Genomic DNA, 20556 nt, shown 5'->3' with positions numbered 1-20556 from the left:
TCATTTCTATAGTATTGTCCCTTGAGAAGATATACTAAAATGGTTGCAAAAATGTGAAGGGTGCACTTACTTTTGTGAGATACTGGATATATACATGTATAATTTAGATGTACGTATACAATTGTATAATCAGGCTTCACAAACTCTGTATTCCAGAATTATATTTCTATATTCAGACTTTGTATTGAAACGTCATTACTTATTTTTAATTATTGTTTAAAAAGCTATTTTTTTAACAAAGGTTTTGTAAACTGTTTTTTTTCTTCACTAGCTGAATGAATGGATGGATAGATATGATTTTACTTACCAATAGTACTTAAAAAGTCACATTTATTGCTCGATATGATGTATCATACTTCCCTATTCGTAGTTCATATAGTCTTTAGTATGTTAAGCCTAAAACCTAACTCCTGAACTTGCTGAAATATAGAAAATACTCGTTTAAAAAGTAAAATATTAAGTGCTTATCCCTGCAAAGCTACAGTGCTATTAGGTGGATGTGTTGTGGCATAATCACTGATCTATAATGAACTATTGAATTGCTGATAATGTCATACTGCACCAGCATACTGGTAATCTCACAAACATTACTGTCTTAGTAGGAAATCAGTTAACATTACCCATCCAAAATGATATAGCTGAAATCTGTTAGAATAGAATATAGTGAATAGAATGATTGTGGTCATTGCACATTTGAAACGACAATGAAATTTGTTGTGCAGCTACTTATAATTATACATTACACATTCCCATGTGCATGTGTAAACTTCTCCTTTTTAAGTCACCATGCTGTATGGTGATTGTGAAAGTAATGAGGGAATGGTAATAGTGGGGCAGTGTTTTATAGTTTTCAGTTCAGTGTTTTCAAAGACAAAAGATGATAGGGGTGAGTTGCATCCTTCAGAATGCTGCTGGTTCTACGGAACTTCATATGTACCGTATCAACTGATATCTTTGCGTATTGTTCATTATCATAGATTTTCTGATGTATTTTAAAACACATTAATTGCAAACTGAGCATTTAATAATGCAGCTGTCAATGACTGTAATATGAGACAGATAGAGTGGGGTTTTTATTTGTTTGAGCTAGTGATGGACGTGGAAATGTGAGCTTTAGTATTCTGCAGACGCATTTGCACACACATCCACCCACACACGTCGTATTTACTCAGCTGTCCGGCCTGAAGTTGTTCAGGTCAACTCACTGTTTCTTTATCAGCTGGCGTGACTTGATCTTTTAGACGGAAACACGAGACGCTTATTCAGCGTCAGATTTTCATTCAGACTTATGAACTGGACTCAAATGACCTTAAAGAAGTGTTTGACAGAATACATACAGTCAAGCTCGAAATTATTCATACCCCTGGCAAATTCTGACTTAAAGTTACTTTTATCCAACCAGCAAGTTTTTTTTTTTTTGATTAGAAATGACACAGACGTCTCCCAGAAGAACATAAGACGATGTACAAGAGGCATCATTTTGGAAAAAATTATTACTCATCTTTTTTTTTTTTTTTTTTTTGAACAAAAAGTGGCATGTCCAAAATGATTCACACCCTTCTCAATAATCAATAGAAAAGCCTTCATTGGCTGTTACAGCAATCATACACTTCCTATAATTGCTGACCAGCTTGTTGCATGTCTCCACTGGTATTTTTGCCCATTCATCTTTAGCGATGAGCTCCAAGTCTTTCAGGTTGGAGGGTCTCCTTGCCATCACCCTGATCTTTAGCTCCTCCACAGATTCTCAATTGGATTTAAGTCAGGACTCTGGCTGGGCCACTGCAAAACCTTAATGTTTTTGTCTGCTAACCATTTCTTCACCAATTTTGCTGTGTGTTTTGGGTCGTTGTCGTGCTGAAATGTCCACTGGTGCCCAAGGCCAAGTGGGCTTTTGTGTGCTTCATCTGGAGAAGTGGTGTCCTCCTTGGTCTGCGTCCGTGGAGCCCAGCGGTGTTGGGTGTCCGTTGGACTGTCTGCCTTGAGATGTTGCCACCAGCAGAGCCCAGATTCATCAGGATGGCCTTGGTGGTGATCCTTGGATTCTTTTTTTACCTCTCTCACTATCCTCCTGGCCAGCACAGGTGTCACTTCTGGCTTCCGACCACGTCCTCTGAGATTGTTCACAGTGCGGAACGTCTTGTATTTTTTAATAATACTTTGCACTGTAGCTACTGGAACTTCAAAACATTTAGATATGGTTTTATAGGCCTTTCCTGACTTGTGAACAGCCCCAATGCGCAGCCGCAGGTCCTCAGTGAGCTCCTTTGTCTTAGCCATGACTGTCCACAAACCAACAGCAGAGAGCTTCTGTTTTTCACCTGTTGAGTTGATTAAAACAGCCGTTCCCAATGAATCAGGGTAATTAGGATGCTTTAGAACAGCTTGGACTATTTGGAATGGTATAGAACTTTAGATTTTCCCATAGACTGTGACAGTTTGCAAAGGGTATGAATAATTTTGGACATGCCACTTTTTGTTCAAATGTAAATAAAAGCTGAGAATTTTTTTTTTTTCACAGTGATACCTCTTGTACATTGTCTTATTATCTTTTGGGAGAAGCCTGTGTCATTTCTGGTCAAAAAAAAAAAAAACTTGCTGGTTGAATAAAAGTAACTTTTAAGTCAGAATTTGCCTACACCCAAATTATTTTGAGATTTTACTTACTGACTGACAGTTTAGAGTTGTACAGGTGTGACATCAGAACCTGTAAGACTAATTCACCAATGGTTCCTTTGAGATTTTCTAATAGGATTTTTCAATTTATGAGTAAATTAAAGCAATGTTCCCTCAGGATATTCTCATACAGATATGCTTACAACTATTATAATAATTGCTTAAGCTGGTAATGATTTCTTTGATTTAATGCAATTTAGCTAATGTTGGCCATGAATATTTATTTGCACGTTTACAGTAATTCATCTCACTAAATGCACTGTATGGTTTCTCATTGCACTATTGTACTATGCGATGTACTGTGGTGTAGTAACACGTCGTTACAAGCAAAAGACAATGGGCCTTTTTTGCTTTCTTTCTTGTTTCACCAGCAAATACAATTCACCCTTCACACAGTCTCTCTCTCTCTCTCTCTCTCTTCCTTTCTCTCTTTTCCTCATTGCTCTTTCTTTCTCCCGCTCTCTTGAAGACAGAGTTATGCATAACAAGGGCACACATTCCCAATCCCACATGCAGTGCACTGTCCACGTGCCTCAATGATCCCCTTATCTTTGTCTTTAAATAATACAGCAAGTAAAACTTGATTTTATTGTTGTCTTTTTATGTTTTTTGAAGAAATTATAAGTAGCTTTGCAAACAGTGTGGTTGTCAGAACATTACTACTGTTTGCAGTTGTGTACAGTGAGCATGTTTACAGCTTCCACAAATCTGTTTATTAAAATTCTATTTTACTAGTTTACATGCGAACTAATAAATCAGCAATGTAAGAAAACCATGTTCACAAGACAAGTTAGGTAATCTCCCAGTGGTGATGTCGAAACATGAGCATCTGTGTATTCCATGCAAGTATTCTATTTATTAGGTGAATTGTGCGGTTATATAAAGCTTTAAATACTCAAGAGAAGATGTGTAATGCATTGTCGTCTTATTACATAACATCATCTGTTAAAGAACATGCTTAGAAATGCATTGATTGTCAGGGTGTTGCTAAGTGGTTGCAAAGCTATTCTGGGTGGCATCAGAGCCATGCTATTTAAAACATTTTCCCGTAACTCTCTTATACTCGCAGGTTGTGAGACTAGGAATTGATCATAAGTCTAATATATATATATATATATATATATATATATATATATATATATGACACAGGCTTCTCCCAAAAGATAGTAAGACAATGTACAAAAAAAATATATTTCTCAGCTTTTATTTACATTTGAACAAAAAGTGGCATGTCCAAAATTATTCATACCCTTTGCAAACTGTCACAGTCTATGGGAACATCCAAAGTTCTATACCATTCCAAATAGTCCACGCTGTTCTAAAGCATCCTAATTACCCTGATTCATTGAGAACAGCTCAACAGGTGAAAAACAGAAGCTCTCTGCTGTTGGTTTGTGGACAGTCATGGCTAAGACAAAGGATGTGCGGCTGCGCATTGTGGCTGCTCAGGAAAGGGCTATAAGACCATATCTAAATGTTTTGAAGTTCCAGTGGCTACAGTGCAAAGTATCATTAAAAAAATACAAGATGTTCCGCACTGTGAAAAATCTCAGAGGACATGGTTGGAGGCCAAAAGTGACACCTGTGCTGGCCAGGAGGATAGTGAGAGAGGTAAGAATCCAAGGATCACCACCAAGGCCATCCTGATGAATCTGGGCTCTGCTGGTGGCAACATCTCAAGGCAGACAGTCCAACGGACACTGCACACCGCTGGGTTCCACGGACGCAGACCAAGGAGGACACCACTTCTCCAGATAAGGCACATGCTCATCTGGACAAAGAAGAAGACTTCTGGTCTTCTGTTTTATGGTCAGATGAAACAAAAATGAAAAAGGAGCAATACATCAAAATTCTCAACAACAACATCAGGTAGTCTGCAGAGAAACTTGGCCTTGGGCACCAGTGGACATTTCAGCGCGTCAACAACCCAAAACACACAGCAAAAGTGGTGAAGAAATGGTTAGCATTTTTTTAACGTTTTGCAGTGGCCCATCCAGAGTCCTGACTTAAATCCAATTGAGAATCTGTGGAGAGAGCCAAAGATCAGGGTGATGGCAAGGAGACTCTCCAACCTGAAAGAGTTGGAGCTCATCGCTAAAGATGAATGGGCAAAAATACCAGTGGAGACATGCAAAAAGCTGGTTAGCAATTATAGGAAGCGTTTGATTGCTGTAATAGCCAATAAAGGCTTTTCTATTGATTATTGAGAAAGGTATTAATTTTGGACATGTCACTTTTTGTTTAAATGTAAATAAAAGATGAGAAATATTTTTTTACACAATAATGCCTCTTGTACATCATCTTATAATCTTCTGGGAGACGTCTGTGTCATTTCTAATAAAAAAAAAACTTGCTTGTTGAATAAAAGTAACTAAGTCAGAATTTGCCAGGGGTATGAATAATTTCGGGCTTGACTATATATATATATCTATATCTATGTCTATATCTATACACATATTTACAGTTGTCAAAAGTTTACATGGGTTGTTGCTGTGACATGGCATTTTCACTGTCCCACAAAATGAATAAAATCAATATTGTCGGATGTCGTTATATAAAATGCAGTAAATCGTTAAACATTTATTTGTCCTACATGGACCTGTTGTTATAAAATCTGCAGTGTTGTTCAATTTTTTTTTTTTGAGCCAAATGTCAAAATTGTCCTGTGGTGTGAATGTCACTACAAACTTGTTACATTTTGTTGTCCTTTGGTGTGACACCCTGGAATTATATTTCTTAATTAAAAAACTGTATGTTAAACTACATAATCATGGAAAATTATGCAAATGTCTCTTGCTAACCGCTAATGACAGGTTAGCTCAGAATAGCATTAGGATGTGTCATTAATTGACACAAAAAACAGAAAATGTCACACCAGAGGACAGTGTCCCTTTAAAAAGCATTTTAAATAATGAAATAAGATTTTATTTAACTACTTTTTATTCTTTTTTTGATCATTTTCACTGCTCTTAAATGCAAGAATTACATTATAATTAAACTATTTTCTGATATTTGTTGCAGTTAAATCCGATTTGTTATATTAACCATAGTTTAACCATGATAATTGTAGTAAAATTACCATTGTCAATAATACAGAAGTGTGTACTTGGGGTCACAAAAACACATTAAAAGCAACATGTAAATGTTAGAAACATGCTAGCAGCATGCTAACCCTACTGAAAAAACAATAGAAACCATTACATAATTTATAATGGCTTTACTGGTTAAAATGGGAATTGTATTGGTTTTAATAGAAACTGAAATGGACACTGTTGGTCTCTACTGGTAATTATTCACCTTCTATTGGTGGCTTGTTAAACCACTAAATCCGAATGGAACATGTCCCAAAACACACTAAAGGAAACCATTTTTAAATGGTTTTAATGGTTAAAAGTTGATGGTTTGTAATGGAGACCATTAGAATTTCTGTGATTGGCTTTCATTGTTTTTTTTTCAGCAGGTAAGTCGTGCTAGTAAGGTGTTAAAACATGTTAGAAACATGTTAGCAACATGCTAACTCATGCTGTCATAGTGTTAAGACATGCTAGCATAGTGGTTAACATGTTAAATCATTCTAACATGGTAAAAGATGCTAGCAATGTGTTAAACCATGCTAAAATGCTAGTAATGTGTTAAATCATGCAAGGAACATGTTAAACATGCTAACAACTTGCCAAAATATGTTAGCAATGTTCAAAATCATGCTAGCAACACAATGACTCATCTTAAGCAATGTGCTAAAACATGTTAGTAACATTTTATTGTCTTTCTCTTGACCTTCTCAGAGTAAAATCTTCAAACTTAAAGCTTTTTATTATTTTAAACTTTCAGACATGGCTTTGTCAAGCTAACATCAAAGTTTGTCATCAAACTTTAATCATCTAGTTTTTTTTTTTTTTAAAGCCTGTTACATTTAGTCTTAAATGCATAACTCGGGTCTTTTACTACCCTCTCCCTCCTTCATTTTTTTTTTTTTCAAGTTTGGCATCAGCTTCCTTAGTATTTTTCAATCTATTCATTATGAACAATAAAACAAGAAACATCATAATAATAATAATAATAATAATATGTAAAAGAATGTATGTTTTCTGATAAGTTTTTTTGGTAAAAAGTGTATAGGGTCACTAGTGTAAGTATATTATTCGTGCACAAAAATATGTAAATATCTGACTAAATACATGCAATTCACCTTTAGTCCTCAAGGTTTGATAGACAATAATGACGTGATGTTTCACTCGTAATTATTGCAGGCATAAAACAAAAATATAATCAGCAAAATTTGAATTGGTTTGAATGACTTTACTGCAGAGCAATTACTGTATGCAATAAAACATAAATCGCTAAAGACCCAAATATGTAATAGTGATCAGTGTTGGGCACGTACCTTTAAAAAAGTAGTTAGTTATAGTTACTAGTTACTTCTCACAAATGGTAACTGAGTTATTATAAAAGTAACTTATTACCAGGCAAACTATTGCGTTACTTAAAAAAATCTAATTTAATATAACTATAAAATAAATATAAAACACTGTACACTAATCTACACTATTTTAATGTTGTTGTGGGACAACGTGAGAGACAACTATCAAATTCAACATATTATTATAAATATTATCATTACTATAGTGGAACAATAAAGCACAATAGATGGTTTAGAACTTTAAATATTTATTGCACAGACCACAAATCGTCAACAAATAAGTCTAAATATAAATTATGCTTCTGAAGAAATGTACCAAAAATAAACAAACAAACAAACAAAAATAATAATAATAAAAATATATACTGTAGTGCAAAAAACAAAAAAAAACAAACAAACAGTAGATTAGAATTACTTGTCACCGACGCAGAGAGACTCTTTTCTTCCTGGGCATAAGTTGCACGTTCCATAAACATTTTTGCCTTTTTTTCACCTCAGCGAGGGAAAAGTAGTGCTTATACTTTCAGTTTGCAAAAGCTACATTTGAACTTGTTTGACTTGCCATCGTTGTGACTCCTGGATGCTTGTGTGTGAACACCCGCACTACTCTGCCTCTGATTGGCAAACAATGGAAATTTACTCAATCTAAGCCAATCATCGCATTCTCAGTTCTCAGCAGATCCATATCTCTATGATCAGATGCTTTCTGAGCTGCTTTTTTTCTCACCACAGTCGTTTTTATCATGTTAGGCAAGGCAAGTTTATTTATATAGCACATTTCTCACACAATGGCAATTCAAAGTGCTGTACATAAAAGGAATTAAAATAATAAGAGCATAAAAATCATAAAAAATTAAAATAATAATCACAACAATAAAAACAGAGAATTTAAGAACATTTAAAAAATTTATTTTAAAATTAATTAGCACAGTAAAATGATTATACATAAAATAATGCAGTCTGTTCGGACGTAGCACAGTGCTCATTCAATAAATGCACAACTAAACAGGTGAGTTTTGAGTCTGCATTTAAAAGTGGCTAATGTATTAGCACATCTGATCTCTTCTGGAAGCTGGTTCCAACTGCGGCCGGCATAATAGCTAAAAGCGGATTCCCCTTGTTTTGTGTGAACCCTTGATATTACTAACTGACTCGATCCTAGTGATCTGAGTTGTCTGTTAGGTTTATATTCAGTGAGCATATCTGCAATGTATGTAGGTCCTAGGCCATTGAGTGCTTTATAAACAAGTAAAAGTACTTTAAAATCTATCCTAAACATAACTGGAAGCCAGTGTAAGGACCTGAGGACTGGTGTGATATGCTCTGATTTGTTGGTTCTAGTCAGAATCCTGGCAGCAGCGTTCTGTATGAGCTGCAGCTGTCTAATGGTCTTCTTGGGAAGGCCGGTGAGGAGACCATTGCAATAGTCCACCCTGCTTGTGATAAAGGCATGAACAAGTTCCTCCAAGTCTTGACAGGAAACAAAACATCTAATTCTTGCAATGTTTTTGAGATGATAGTATGCTGATTTAGTTACCGCTTTGACATGGCTACTGAAACTGAGGTCTGACTCCAGAATCACACCCAGATTCTTGACTTGATTTTTTGTTTTTTGACCCCTAGAGTCAAGGTACGCATTTACCTTATGGACTTCATCTTTGTTTCCAAATGCAATGACTTCTGTTTTCTCCTTGTTTAATTGAAGAAAGCTTTGGCACATCCAGCTGTTAATTTCATCAATGCATTTGCAAAGGGAGTCAATGGGGCTGTAGTCATTTGGCGATAAGGCTAATTATTGAGAGATGCAGCACATTTTTACTGTAAATATTCATTTAAACACAGCTTTCAGTGGCGTGGGCAGTGTTGGGATGTTTGCTAACAGTAGTAAACCACAGCTCAGGTGTTTCAAACTTCATTTTCCCTCCAAACAAAGAATGAAAATCTGTGCCTTTATGGCTCTGCAGCCAGTCCTCAATTAACTCACAGTGTGCCTTTATGTGCTTCCTCTTGTTGGCCTCTTCAGTGTGTTCTTCCCAGGGCAGCATCAGGCCCAGCATGATCACATCACTGTTTAAAGACAGAGCCATTTGGTCTGTTTCATCTCCTAGATAAAATGGAAATGTTATGCAGTGAGTGAAGTTATTTGAAAGCTTGTACTTTTAATGTGGTCCTGTGTGGTAGGCTGAAGTAGGGTCATAATCCGGCAGGGGTTTCAGATTTCGGCACCACGCTGGTCCATTACTTCGGATGATCGCAGACAGTCTCAGCCACCGGCACCACAGACTTTAGAGGAATTGAAACTCTTTCTGAACAGCTAAATATTTCCTGTTCTGGAGCACGGCATCTGCAGTGTTTTAGTTCACGCCAAAGTCATGCAAAAGTTTGTAATCATGGATTAATCTATGTTATATATGCAATGTATGAATGCAAGTACGTAATTGTCGAAAAACATCCTGTTTTTACTTTGTAACATTCACATAATGCCAAACATTCTTGTTAGAGTTTCCCACACAGTTGACATTATTTTGACATTTGTCATTTTTGTCCAATTAAATAAATAAATGAGATGACATTTATTTTAATTAGCCAATTATTTTCTGGAGACAAAATGCTATATATATCTCTTCTGTTTAGCAGTTCTGTTGATCCAAAATACAGCAAAATCAGTAATATTGTGAACAATTTTGACTATTTAAAATAACTGCTTTCCATTTTATTTTGAAATGTAATTTATTTCTGTGATCAAAACAATTTTTTTAGCATCATTACTACAGTTTTCATTGTCAGATGATCCTTCAGAAATCATTGTAATATGCTAATTTGCTGCTCAAGAAACATTTCTTATTAATATTTAAAACAGTTAAGTACATTTTTTCAGGATTTGTAACATTATAATCTATATATAAATATACACACACACACTAGAAATAATTTGTAACATAATAAAATAATGTTTTTATCACCACTTTTGATCAATTTAAAGCATCCTTGCTAAATAAAATTAAAAATTGTAAAGTAAAATGTAAAAATATTATTTAAAAATAAAAATATAACCCCCCCCCCCCCCAAAAAAAAAAATTATATATTTATATATATATATATATATATATATATATATATATATATATATATGTATGTATATGTGTATGTGTAACTTTCTATTCATCAAAGAAACCTGAAAAAATTCTACTCGGCTGTTTTAAACATAATATTTTTTTTTTTTGTGCAGCAAATCTGAATATGTGACCATGGACCACAAAACCAGTCATAAGGTTAAATTTGACAAAACTGAGATTTATATATCATATGCAAGCTCAATAAATAAGCTTTCTATTGATGTATGGTTTGTTAGGGTAGGACAATATTTGACCGAGATACAACTATTTGAAAATCTGGAATCTGAGGGTGCAAACAAATGAAAATCCTGAGAAAATCACCTTTAAAGTTGTCCAAATTAGGTTCTTTACAATGCATATTACAAATCAAAAATTACATTTTGATATATTTACAGTAAGAATTTTACAAATAATCTTCATGGAACATGATCTTTACTTAATTTCCTAATGATTTTTGGCATAAAAGAAAAATCAAAAATTTTGACCCATGCAATGTATTTTTGACTATTGCTACAAACATACCCCAGCGACTTAAGACTGGTTTTGTGGTCCAGGGTCACATATTAGAATAATTTCTGAAGGTAGTAATAATGCTAAAAAATCAGCTTTCAAATCACAGAAATATATTGCATTTTAAAATATATTAAAATAGAAAAAAGTTATTGTAAATAGTAGAAATATTTCAAAATGTTACTGTACTTTGGATCAAATAAAGACAGGATTGGTGAGCAGAAGAAACTTCTTTAAAAAAATCGTACTGTCCGAAAACTTTTGCCTGTTAGTATATATGTGATTTCTCTGTGGTTGTTAAGTAGTCTATGATATTTTTGTAATGTTAATGTTCATTTATTATCACAATGGTTAATATGCATAGCCTTTAGCATTACAAATACTATATTTCTGTCTCATGCGTCATCAGAATCCACATTGGATTGCAAACGATGGCAGAAACATTTTCTCGTGTTTGAAAGTGTTTTGTGCTGACAAAATGGTTTTAAATGTCCTAATGTATTAAAACAGTGGAAATGAGAATTGGTTGAATTGACATTTCTACAGTCTTGAATGATGCATTTTGGTGTCTGCATCCTGATCTCACTCTCGTGATATAATCGCGAGTCGCTTTCTTTCATTACACACACATGCACGCACATGCTGTCTGTGTGTGTGTGTGTGTTTCACTTCCTCTGCTTTCATTCTCATTTTGTTCTTTCCTTTGAACTATAAAGTAATAAATAGTGTTGGAGCGAGGGCTGTGTCTCTCACTGCTGGTCTGTTGCTAGGCAGAAACTATGCGGCAGTCTCTGTCTCTCTGCCTTTAATTTTCTCTCTGGCACTGATTCTCTTCTGCATGCCTTCCCTTTCCTCATTCACATAGCTGTGTGTCAAAACACCCAGGAAGTGTGGCTCTTCAAGCATGCAAATCTTCATATACTGTACTTGCATTCTCATGGGATATCACCCAATCAATCTCAGGCTCGGCCTTGTTCAAGGTCACTGTAATAAGTGTTTATGAACTGATGTCTCTCTGTGGCACCAGCTCTCAATTCAACTTTGTTTGAAGAGGTAGAGAGGTAGCCTGTTTTGTAATGTAAAAGCCCTTATTACTTCCCTTTACTTAAGCATGACAGGTAGTTTACACTAAAATATCATAATGACTGTAGTCATGTCTATGTTTACTACTGTAAAACCATAATCAGGGCGTTCCACTAATAGGGTACGTTGTTTCTTTATTTTTTCAGTAAACACTAAGTGCACATAAGATTTAAACATACTACATGCATGAAATCCTAGATTGAAACAGGGTCCTTAAAGAGGCCTGAAATCTTCTAAATTCAGTATCATATTGAAGGTCATAGGCCTTAAAGGGACAGTCCACCCAAAAATGACAATTCTGTCATTGTTTACTCGCCCTAATGTTGTTCCAAACCTCTATGAGTTTCTGTCTCCTCTTGAACACAAAAGAAGATATTGTGAAGAATGTTTGTAACCAAACAGTTGACAGTAGCCATTGAGTATTTTTTTCCCATACTATTAAAGGTAATGCTACCATCATCTGTTTGATTACTTAAAGGTGAGTAAAGGATGACCAAATATTAATTTTTGGCTCAACTATCCCTTTAAATACCTTAAATGGTACATTACAATTCTTAATAAGCGATTTTAAGTCATTATTAAACTTCAAAACCGATCATAATTAATAGAAGTTAGTTGCATGTTCAAAGTCAAAACATGCTGGTTTTGCCGTTCTGTAGCTTTGCAGTTTTGGAGGAGTTCCACATAAATGAATACTACTCATGAATGTTTTTGAATGAGCTAGGGATATTGTTTTTGATAAACTCTTAAAAGTAAAGGTGCTTTAAAAGGTTCTTCACAGCAATGCCGTAGAAGAACCATCTCTTTCTTACCCTTTTATAATCTGAAGAACCTTCTTTCGCAAGAACCTTTTGTGAAGCAGAAAAGTTCTTCAGATGTTAAAGGTTTTTAATGGAACCATTTAGACACAAAAGGTTATTCTATGGCGTTGTGAAGCACCTTTATTTTTAAGAGTGTAGGGCATACATCTCACAATAAAAGTCTATGTTTTATTCTGGCTTGATTAGAATTCAAGGTCCTGCATTGTGTGTAAGCTTTCTTTCAGTTATTATTGGTTATATAATAAATTGTATCTGGCATTTATTTCAACATAAACTCTGTCTGGGCCTCCCAGCCAATATATAGATTATGCAGTTATCGGGACAATAATCTGGCTATTGCTTTTCTTTAAACATTTATTATAGTATCAGCAGAATCTAGTATTGGTTGACCTCTGATATTGATACATTAGACCATAAACCAATTTCAAAAAGGATGCATATGGACCACAAAACCAGTCATAAGGGTCATTTTTTTAAGTTTTGTAAACAAGCTGTCCATTGATGTATGGTTTGTTAGGATAGGACAATATTTGACCAAACTACAACTATTTTGGAAATCTGAAATCTGAGGGTGCCAAAAAATCTAAATATTGAGAAAAAGTTGTCCAAATGTAGTTCTTAGCAATGCATATTACTAATGAAAAAGTAGGTTTTGATTCATTTACGGTGGGAAATGTACAAAATATCTTCATGGAACGTGATATCAACTTAATATCCTATTTATGGCTGATTTTGTGGTCCAGGGTCGCACATACCATATAAAACATGTCTTGAGTATTTTAAAATTGCTGTTCAGCTGTATTAAGTCAAATAATATTAAGTGCTAATTTAAATTCTGGAATGTGTGCTGCAGTCTTTAATTAAGTAAAATCTGAGATGCATGATTTATTTTATGAATGCAATTTTTATTCTTTTGGTCTTAAAAAAGGTAAAAAAAAAAAACGCTGTTGATACCCTGTGAAGGTTTTAATAGAAAAAGTCTGGTTTTGTACTAAGTATAGTATCTTGTTAGAAATTACCAAGGTAAAATTTTAGTTTTAAATCAAAGATATGTGACCCTGGACCACAAAAAGGGTTTTTTTTTTTTTGCAATTGAGATTTATACATCATCTGAATTTTCAACTATTTTTTGAAAATCTGGAATCTGAGGGTGGAAAAAAATCAAAATATTGAGAAAATCGCCGTTAAAGTTGACCAAATGAAGTTCTAAGCAATGCATATTACTAATCAAAAATTAAGTTGTGATGTATTTAAAGTAGGAAATTTGCTAAATATCTTCATGACACATGATTTTTACTTAACACCCTACTGATATTTGGCATGCAAGAAAAATCTACATATTTTTTTTATTAAGCCTGCATGCAATTATTTTTTTTTCTTCTGTTCTGTCACTACAAAATATTTATAAATGATAAGCTGAAACATGCTCATGTAAGCATAAGAAACGTCTTGCTTGATTTGCCTGATTAAATAATGGTGACAAACTACTGACTGGCTGTTGTCCTGTATGACCAGGTAATGTTTGTCAGCGAGGTCGGCAGCTGACATTGATCTGAGAGCGTGAGTGATACTGAAGCATGTGACGGGTGCGGCTCAATCATGACACAATAGAGGAAACCAGATCCTGTGCTAGTTTCAGTCTGTCTGTATTCAGCTGGGGAAACCCAGGAAACCTTAGAGCTCGTTTAGAAAACCTGATTAGACCACAATATAATACAATTCAACTAATAGATTGTATTTTGTACCTTTTTGTTCCTTTAAATGTGATGTACGTTCGATGCACATAAGTTTGGTCTGTTTTATCTGTTTGTACGTTCTGCTCTGGAAGCGTGTGTTCAGCATAGTAGATTACGTGATTTTTTTTTTTTTTTTTTTTTTTTTTGGCGTTTGTGCTCTGATAGCACATTGTTACAGCTTAAAAGTGCAAAAAGTGCAGATTTTACAGGGTTTGACCTATAGAGTGTTGATAGCCAGTGGTTTTCAGATAGAAAAGGGGAAATTGTGTAAAGCATGATTTTTTTTTTATAAACTGCTTTATAAGCATTATTTGAAAGAAACTTTATTTGATTATAAATCATTTTTAGAAATATTATATTCAAATGAGTGTCAGATATGATCATCAGGCTTTTGAGGAATATTTACTTGTTTATCTCTTAGTTATCACTGTATTGCATTGCATTTTAAAACTACAGCTTTGCTCTTTGATTAAACTAAGCATTGAAATATCATAATATGTGACCCTGGACCACAAAACCAGTCATAAAGGTCATTTTTTTTAAATTGAGATGTATACATCATCTGAAAGCTGAATAAATAAGCTTTTCAGTGATGTATGGTGGTTAGAATAGGACAATATTTGGCCGAGATACAAAAAAAAAAAAAATTAGAAAATCGCCTTTAAAGTTGTTCAAATGAAGTTCTTAGCAATGCATATTACTATATTACGTATATTATTAAGTTTTGATATATTTACGATAGGAAATTTACAAAATATATTCATGGAACACTTGATATCCTAATGATTTTTTGCATAAAAGAAAAATCGATAATTATGACCCATACTATGTATTTTTTGGCTATTGCTACAAATATAGCCATGCTACTTAAGACTGGTTTTGTGGTCCAAGGTCACATATTAGTATTTACAGAGTGGAGACTGATACTTATATAAGTAGTCTGTTATGAAAAGCACATTATTTTACATTACAAGCTATTTTCATCTTTTTTGGCCATATAAATAACATCGTCTGCACCAAATCTGGGCCTCTGAATAAAAGTGTTTGTCTTTCCTCCTCAAATGTGAGTTCACATTCTCAGTAAATGGGCCACAAACTCTTGATGTATCAAATAGGATACAAAACATAAAACACACATGGAGATTTTTGGAATATTTTGTTGAAGGGTTTAACCCTTCCATAAAAAAAAATCACAACAACAACAAATGGAATTTTTTTTTTTTTAATTTATTTATTTATTTTTTTTTGAAAAAAGGTACAAAAGCCGTCACTGGGGCAGTACCCGTTTAAAATGTACATTTTGTATCTTATTTACTCCACGATAAAACGATAGGTTGCACTTTTTACATTTTACAGGACGTGTACTTACATGTGCTTATAGTATACCTACCTAAGAAATTTCTGGTAATATAAGGTAGCTACATGGGATAGGATTAGGTTTAGGGGTAGGTTTAGGGTTATTACCTAGTTATTGTAATTACTGTAATAAGTACATATTATGTACATGAGGAACAGGACTGTAAAATGATAAGTACCACTTATTAGTACCTAAAGTGCACATGTTTGCACTTAAATGGTACTTACTGAAAGGATACTGCCCCAGAGACAGCTTTTGTACCTTTTTTTTCTGAGAGTGTACCTGTAACACCCTACCATCATTTTTCTATGATAAATGAAAATAACCATAACCACTTTGCTGAAATCACATGCTTGCCTTATCTTGGAAATATTCAAACAATATTCAAACACCATTATCAAACACTTCCTGTTGGGTTCATAATAGGTGACAAATACACCGGTGAAATTTCCCTTTTGTGTGATGCTGCATCCATATTGACAGAATAAAAGGTCAAACCCTGTAATCACTGTTGTTTGTTCAGTTTGGATGCTTTTCTTATTGGACACGCACAGCACAGGTTGTGGAGTTTTTAAAAAATGTCTTACATTTATACATCTGAAAGCTGAATAAATAAGTAGGGATGCACCGAAATTAAACTTCTTGGCCGAAGCGGAACAAAATTAAGCACTGGGCCAAAGGCCGATTACCAAACACGGTTTTTCATGTTTTTTTTTCCACATGTATTTTGCCCATTTTGTTCACCATTGCTTAAATCAAATAGCCAAAATGTGCTTTTTGCAGTTTTGTTTTGCTTTTCAAACCAAAAAAAATCTATTACAAAACTAAAAATATTTATTTAACACTGAATATTTTTAACATTCTTGTAGCCTTCCAACAAAGCACAATTTAACTTGAAATTTATAAGTTAGTAAAATAATATTCTTTGGCTATTTTAAGACCCCCTTTTTGAATCAGGCATGTGTTTTTAATGTACAAATAAATGCAGCCTTGCTGAGCAAAGGGGAATGTTATAATAAAGGTATTAATAAAGCTGTTATTATTTTTGTGTATTTTATTTTACAGAACAACAGTAAAAGTACAATGCTAACATTTATGAATGTTGACTTTTATTTTGGCGGAAACCCGCAAGAAGACCTCAGTACTACGTTTTGCTGACAGCAGCAGATTTATGAATGATTCTCATCAGGCAGATTTTCTGTCAGAATAAATGCAATTTGTGCGTGTATTAGACAAAATAACGTTCTGTAGTTTATTGACCAATAGTTTAAGTTCATTTTGCAATTTCAGTCATCATACAGTAACCAGCAACAACCAGCCCTTTCTCTGCTCATGGAAGACATGCGATGCGATACTAAACAGTCTCGTGCAGTCGGTGCTTGTAATGATTTTTGCATCTTTCTCGGACAGTTTTAAATGCTTCCACACTGCCCACATGTTTGCTGCATTAGTGTGCACCTCTATTTGATCGCATCTCATCATTGTTCGGTATCATTTATTCTGCCTTTTCGATTATTCAGCCGAACTTCGAAAGAGCTTTTTATGTCATTTTCAGCCAAATAATTTTGGTTGCCAAACATTTAGTGCATCTCTATAAATAAGCTTTCCATTGATGTATGGTTTGTTAGGATAGGACACTATTTGGCTGAGATACAACTATTTGAAAATCTGGAATCTAAGGGTGCAAAAAAATCTTAATATTGAGAAAATCACCTCTAAAGTTGACCAAATGAAGTTCTTAGCAATGCATATTGCTAATCAGAACTTAAGTTTTTATATATTTACGGTAGGAAACTTACAAAATATCTTCATTGAACATGATCTTTACCTAATATACTAATGATTTTTGCCATAAAAATCGATCATTTTGACCCATACAATGTATTGTTGGCTTTTGCTACAAATATACCCGTGCAACACTCTTAAAAATAAAGGTGCTTTAAACGGTTCTTCACAGCGATGCCACAGAAAACCCATTTTTGGTTCCACTAGGAGCCATTCAGTCAAAGGTTCTTTTAAAAAAAAAACATCTCTTTCTTACCTTTTTATAATCTGAAGAACCTTCTTTCGTCACAAAGAACCTTTTGTGAAACAAAAAGGTTCTTCAGACGTTAAAGGTTCTTTATGGAACCATTTAGACAAAAAAAAAAACATCTTCTATGGCATTGTGAAGCATCTTTATTTTTAATAGTGGTTTTGTGATCCTGGGGAGATGTCCAAAATGAGCAGTGCTGCGGAGACTCCAGAAACCAACTGAAAAAATCTGGTGTAGGAAAACAAATTAATGTGTGCCACCAATTGGCACATTTAATAGTTCTGTATTTTATTGTAATGACAGAAAAGGTTGAAATATGTGTGTTAAGGCCTCTCTCTCTCATCTTTTTGTCTCAACAGTGGAACTTAGTGGGTGACTCCGCCTGGGTAGTTCACATTGCCAAATTCTCTCTGTTGGTGGGCTCCATCTTTGGATACTTGGTGTTGGGAGTTCTGGCAGATTGGTGAGTAGCTCTAAAAATGTCTTGCTTTCACACACTTCTGAATCCAAACGAATCATGTCTGTCATTTTGAATTATTTCTCAACCGTGAGATGATTACTTTGTGGTCTTCTAAGGAAATGCAACACGAGTGTGTGCGTCAGGCCATAAATCCAGAACAGCTATGCACGGATGTTTGCTTTGGTGTTGCCACCCGTCAGTGTTGTTTTTGACAACCATCTTAGATTTAGTCTTAGTCTTAGTCTTTTGGACTAAAATGCTTCTTAGATTTAGTCAAATTTTAGTCACTTCTAAATGTGATAGTTTTAGTCCAATTTTAGTCGACGAAAAGTCAAAAAGGTTTTAGTCTAGTTTTAGTCAAAAAAAGGGAAAAATTAATTTTAACAAATTAATGTAGGTCAGTAAGTATTTTGCTGTTGGGTAGTGTCACTTATAAGTTCTGAAAATAGCAGATCTATAGTTCAACACAATGTGAGCTTCCGGATCGACTATTTTCACCAATAATTGCAATAATGAAGGAATGTTTTAGAACATAAAAGACAAACAAGGATGGAATGCTAAAACGGCTTGCCATACTAGTATAGCAAAGAGTATTTAATGCTAAAACGGCTTGCCATAGCGTCAGATACTTTTTAAGTTTTAATTGGCATGCACAATAAGCGGAAATGTCATGCATTTTAAACGTCTGACGGACCACCCACTAACATTTTCGTCTATTCTCGTCTCGTCAACGAAAACTCACACACGTCTCATCATGTTTTAGTCATCAACGAGCCATTTTTATCTCGTCATCGTCTCGTTATCGTCATGAAAAAAAGTGGCGTCAACGAAATGATTTCGTCATCGTTGACGAAAACAACACTGCCACCCGTCATAGTCCTCATGCCACCTTATGAATTATATTCTAGATCTGACTCTGCTGGGAATGTCTGTGTAGCTTGAGATCTCAAAAATCGTTTCAGGGACGTGGTGGTATGGATCAAATTTGCATTACTTGATCCCACTGATGCTCATAAATATAGCTAATGCCATGTGACTGAAACAGATGTTTGAGTGAAACATCAACATGCCCTCTAGCTTTCAACATGCGCATTACTCCGACACAGAAAGCCATTCTTGCAATTCATGACCCCTGGCCTATAAGGTATTTGATAGATGTAACATGAAACTTAAGTGAGTGATAATCGTGTGAGTGTGCTCTCTCTGAAGTGCGCTTGAGGCATGCAGCTGTGTTTGACGTGCGAACAGTGAAATGCTCTTGGATATCATAATGCTTGCATTATGCAAAATTAATGTAAATGCAGTCATCTTGCATGTCTTACATATCTTGTGAACAGAGGCAAAAATGCATCTGTAGTCTATTAGACAATCATTTAGACCTGCTGCTGTCTGTGTTTAAAGAAGTTTCTAATGCTCATCAAGGCTGCATTTATTTGATCCTTTAGAAATCATTCTAATATTCTGATTTATTATCAGTGCTGGAAACAGTTTAATGTTTTAGAGTTTAACATATTACAGTTTAATAATGCTTAATATTTTTGGAACCTGTGATACTTTTTTCAGGATTCTTTAAATAAAAAGATAAAAAGAATAGCATTTATTTAAAGTAGAATCAAACAGGAATAATTCAGAGAAAAGTAAAATCACCTACTGCTCTTTTTTGGAAATATTTTAGATACTTTAAGCACTCTTTGTTTATTGCTTTTGTTTCCTTGTTGCATTTATTTGATCAGAAATGCAGAAAAAATGTGATATTGTGAAATATTATTATGATGAAAAAAAACACTTTTCTATTTTAATATACATTAAAATCTAATTTATTTCTGTGATCAAAGCTGAATTTTCAGCATCATTACTGCAGTATTCAGAGTCACATGATCCTTCAGAAATCTTTCTAATATTCTGATTTATTATCAATGTTGGAAACGGTTAAATATTTTACAGTTTAATATATTACGTTTAATAATGATTAATATTTTTTTGGAACCTGCAATACTTTTTTTTTCAGGATTCTTAAAAGAAGAAGGATTCTTAAAAAAGAACCGCATTTATTTACAATAGATATATATATATATAAATGATGTACACTACCGATGAAAAGTTTTTTTTTTTGAAAGACATGAATACTTTTATTCAGCAAGGATTTGTTAAACTGTTAAAAAGTGAAAAACTATACTGTTAGAAAAAAATAGTTTGAATAAATGCTGTTCTTTTAACATTTTTATTCATCAGAGAATCCTGAAAAATTATCACAGCTTCTAAAAAAATATTTGGTAGACAACATTTGGTTTCCAAAATATTGATAATTCTAATAATAAATCAGCATTTTAGAACGATTTCTG

General features: G+C 34.1%; 1 protein-coding gene across 1 annotated transcript in view; it reads left to right on the top strand.

The window, feature by feature from the left end:
- slc22a23 (solute carrier family 22 member 23) overlaps positions 1–20556 on the top strand; it is a 78224-nt gene that overhangs the window by 8310 nt on the left and 49358 nt on the right. Inside the window, exon 2 of the mRNA XM_073849482.1 lies at positions 18114–18217. Within this exon, the coding sequence (XP_073705583.1) occupies positions 18114–18217 (104 nt within the window). The remainder of the gene's footprint in view (positions 1–18113; positions 18218–20556) is intronic.

This window comes from Garra rufa, chromosome 10 (genome assembly GCF_049309525.1).
Source record: "Garra rufa chromosome 10, GarRuf1.0, whole genome shotgun sequence".
Lineage (NCBI taxonomy): Eukaryota > Metazoa > Chordata > Actinopteri > Cypriniformes > Cyprinidae > Garra > Garra rufa.
This window is presented reverse-complemented; position numbering and strand designations above follow the sequence as displayed.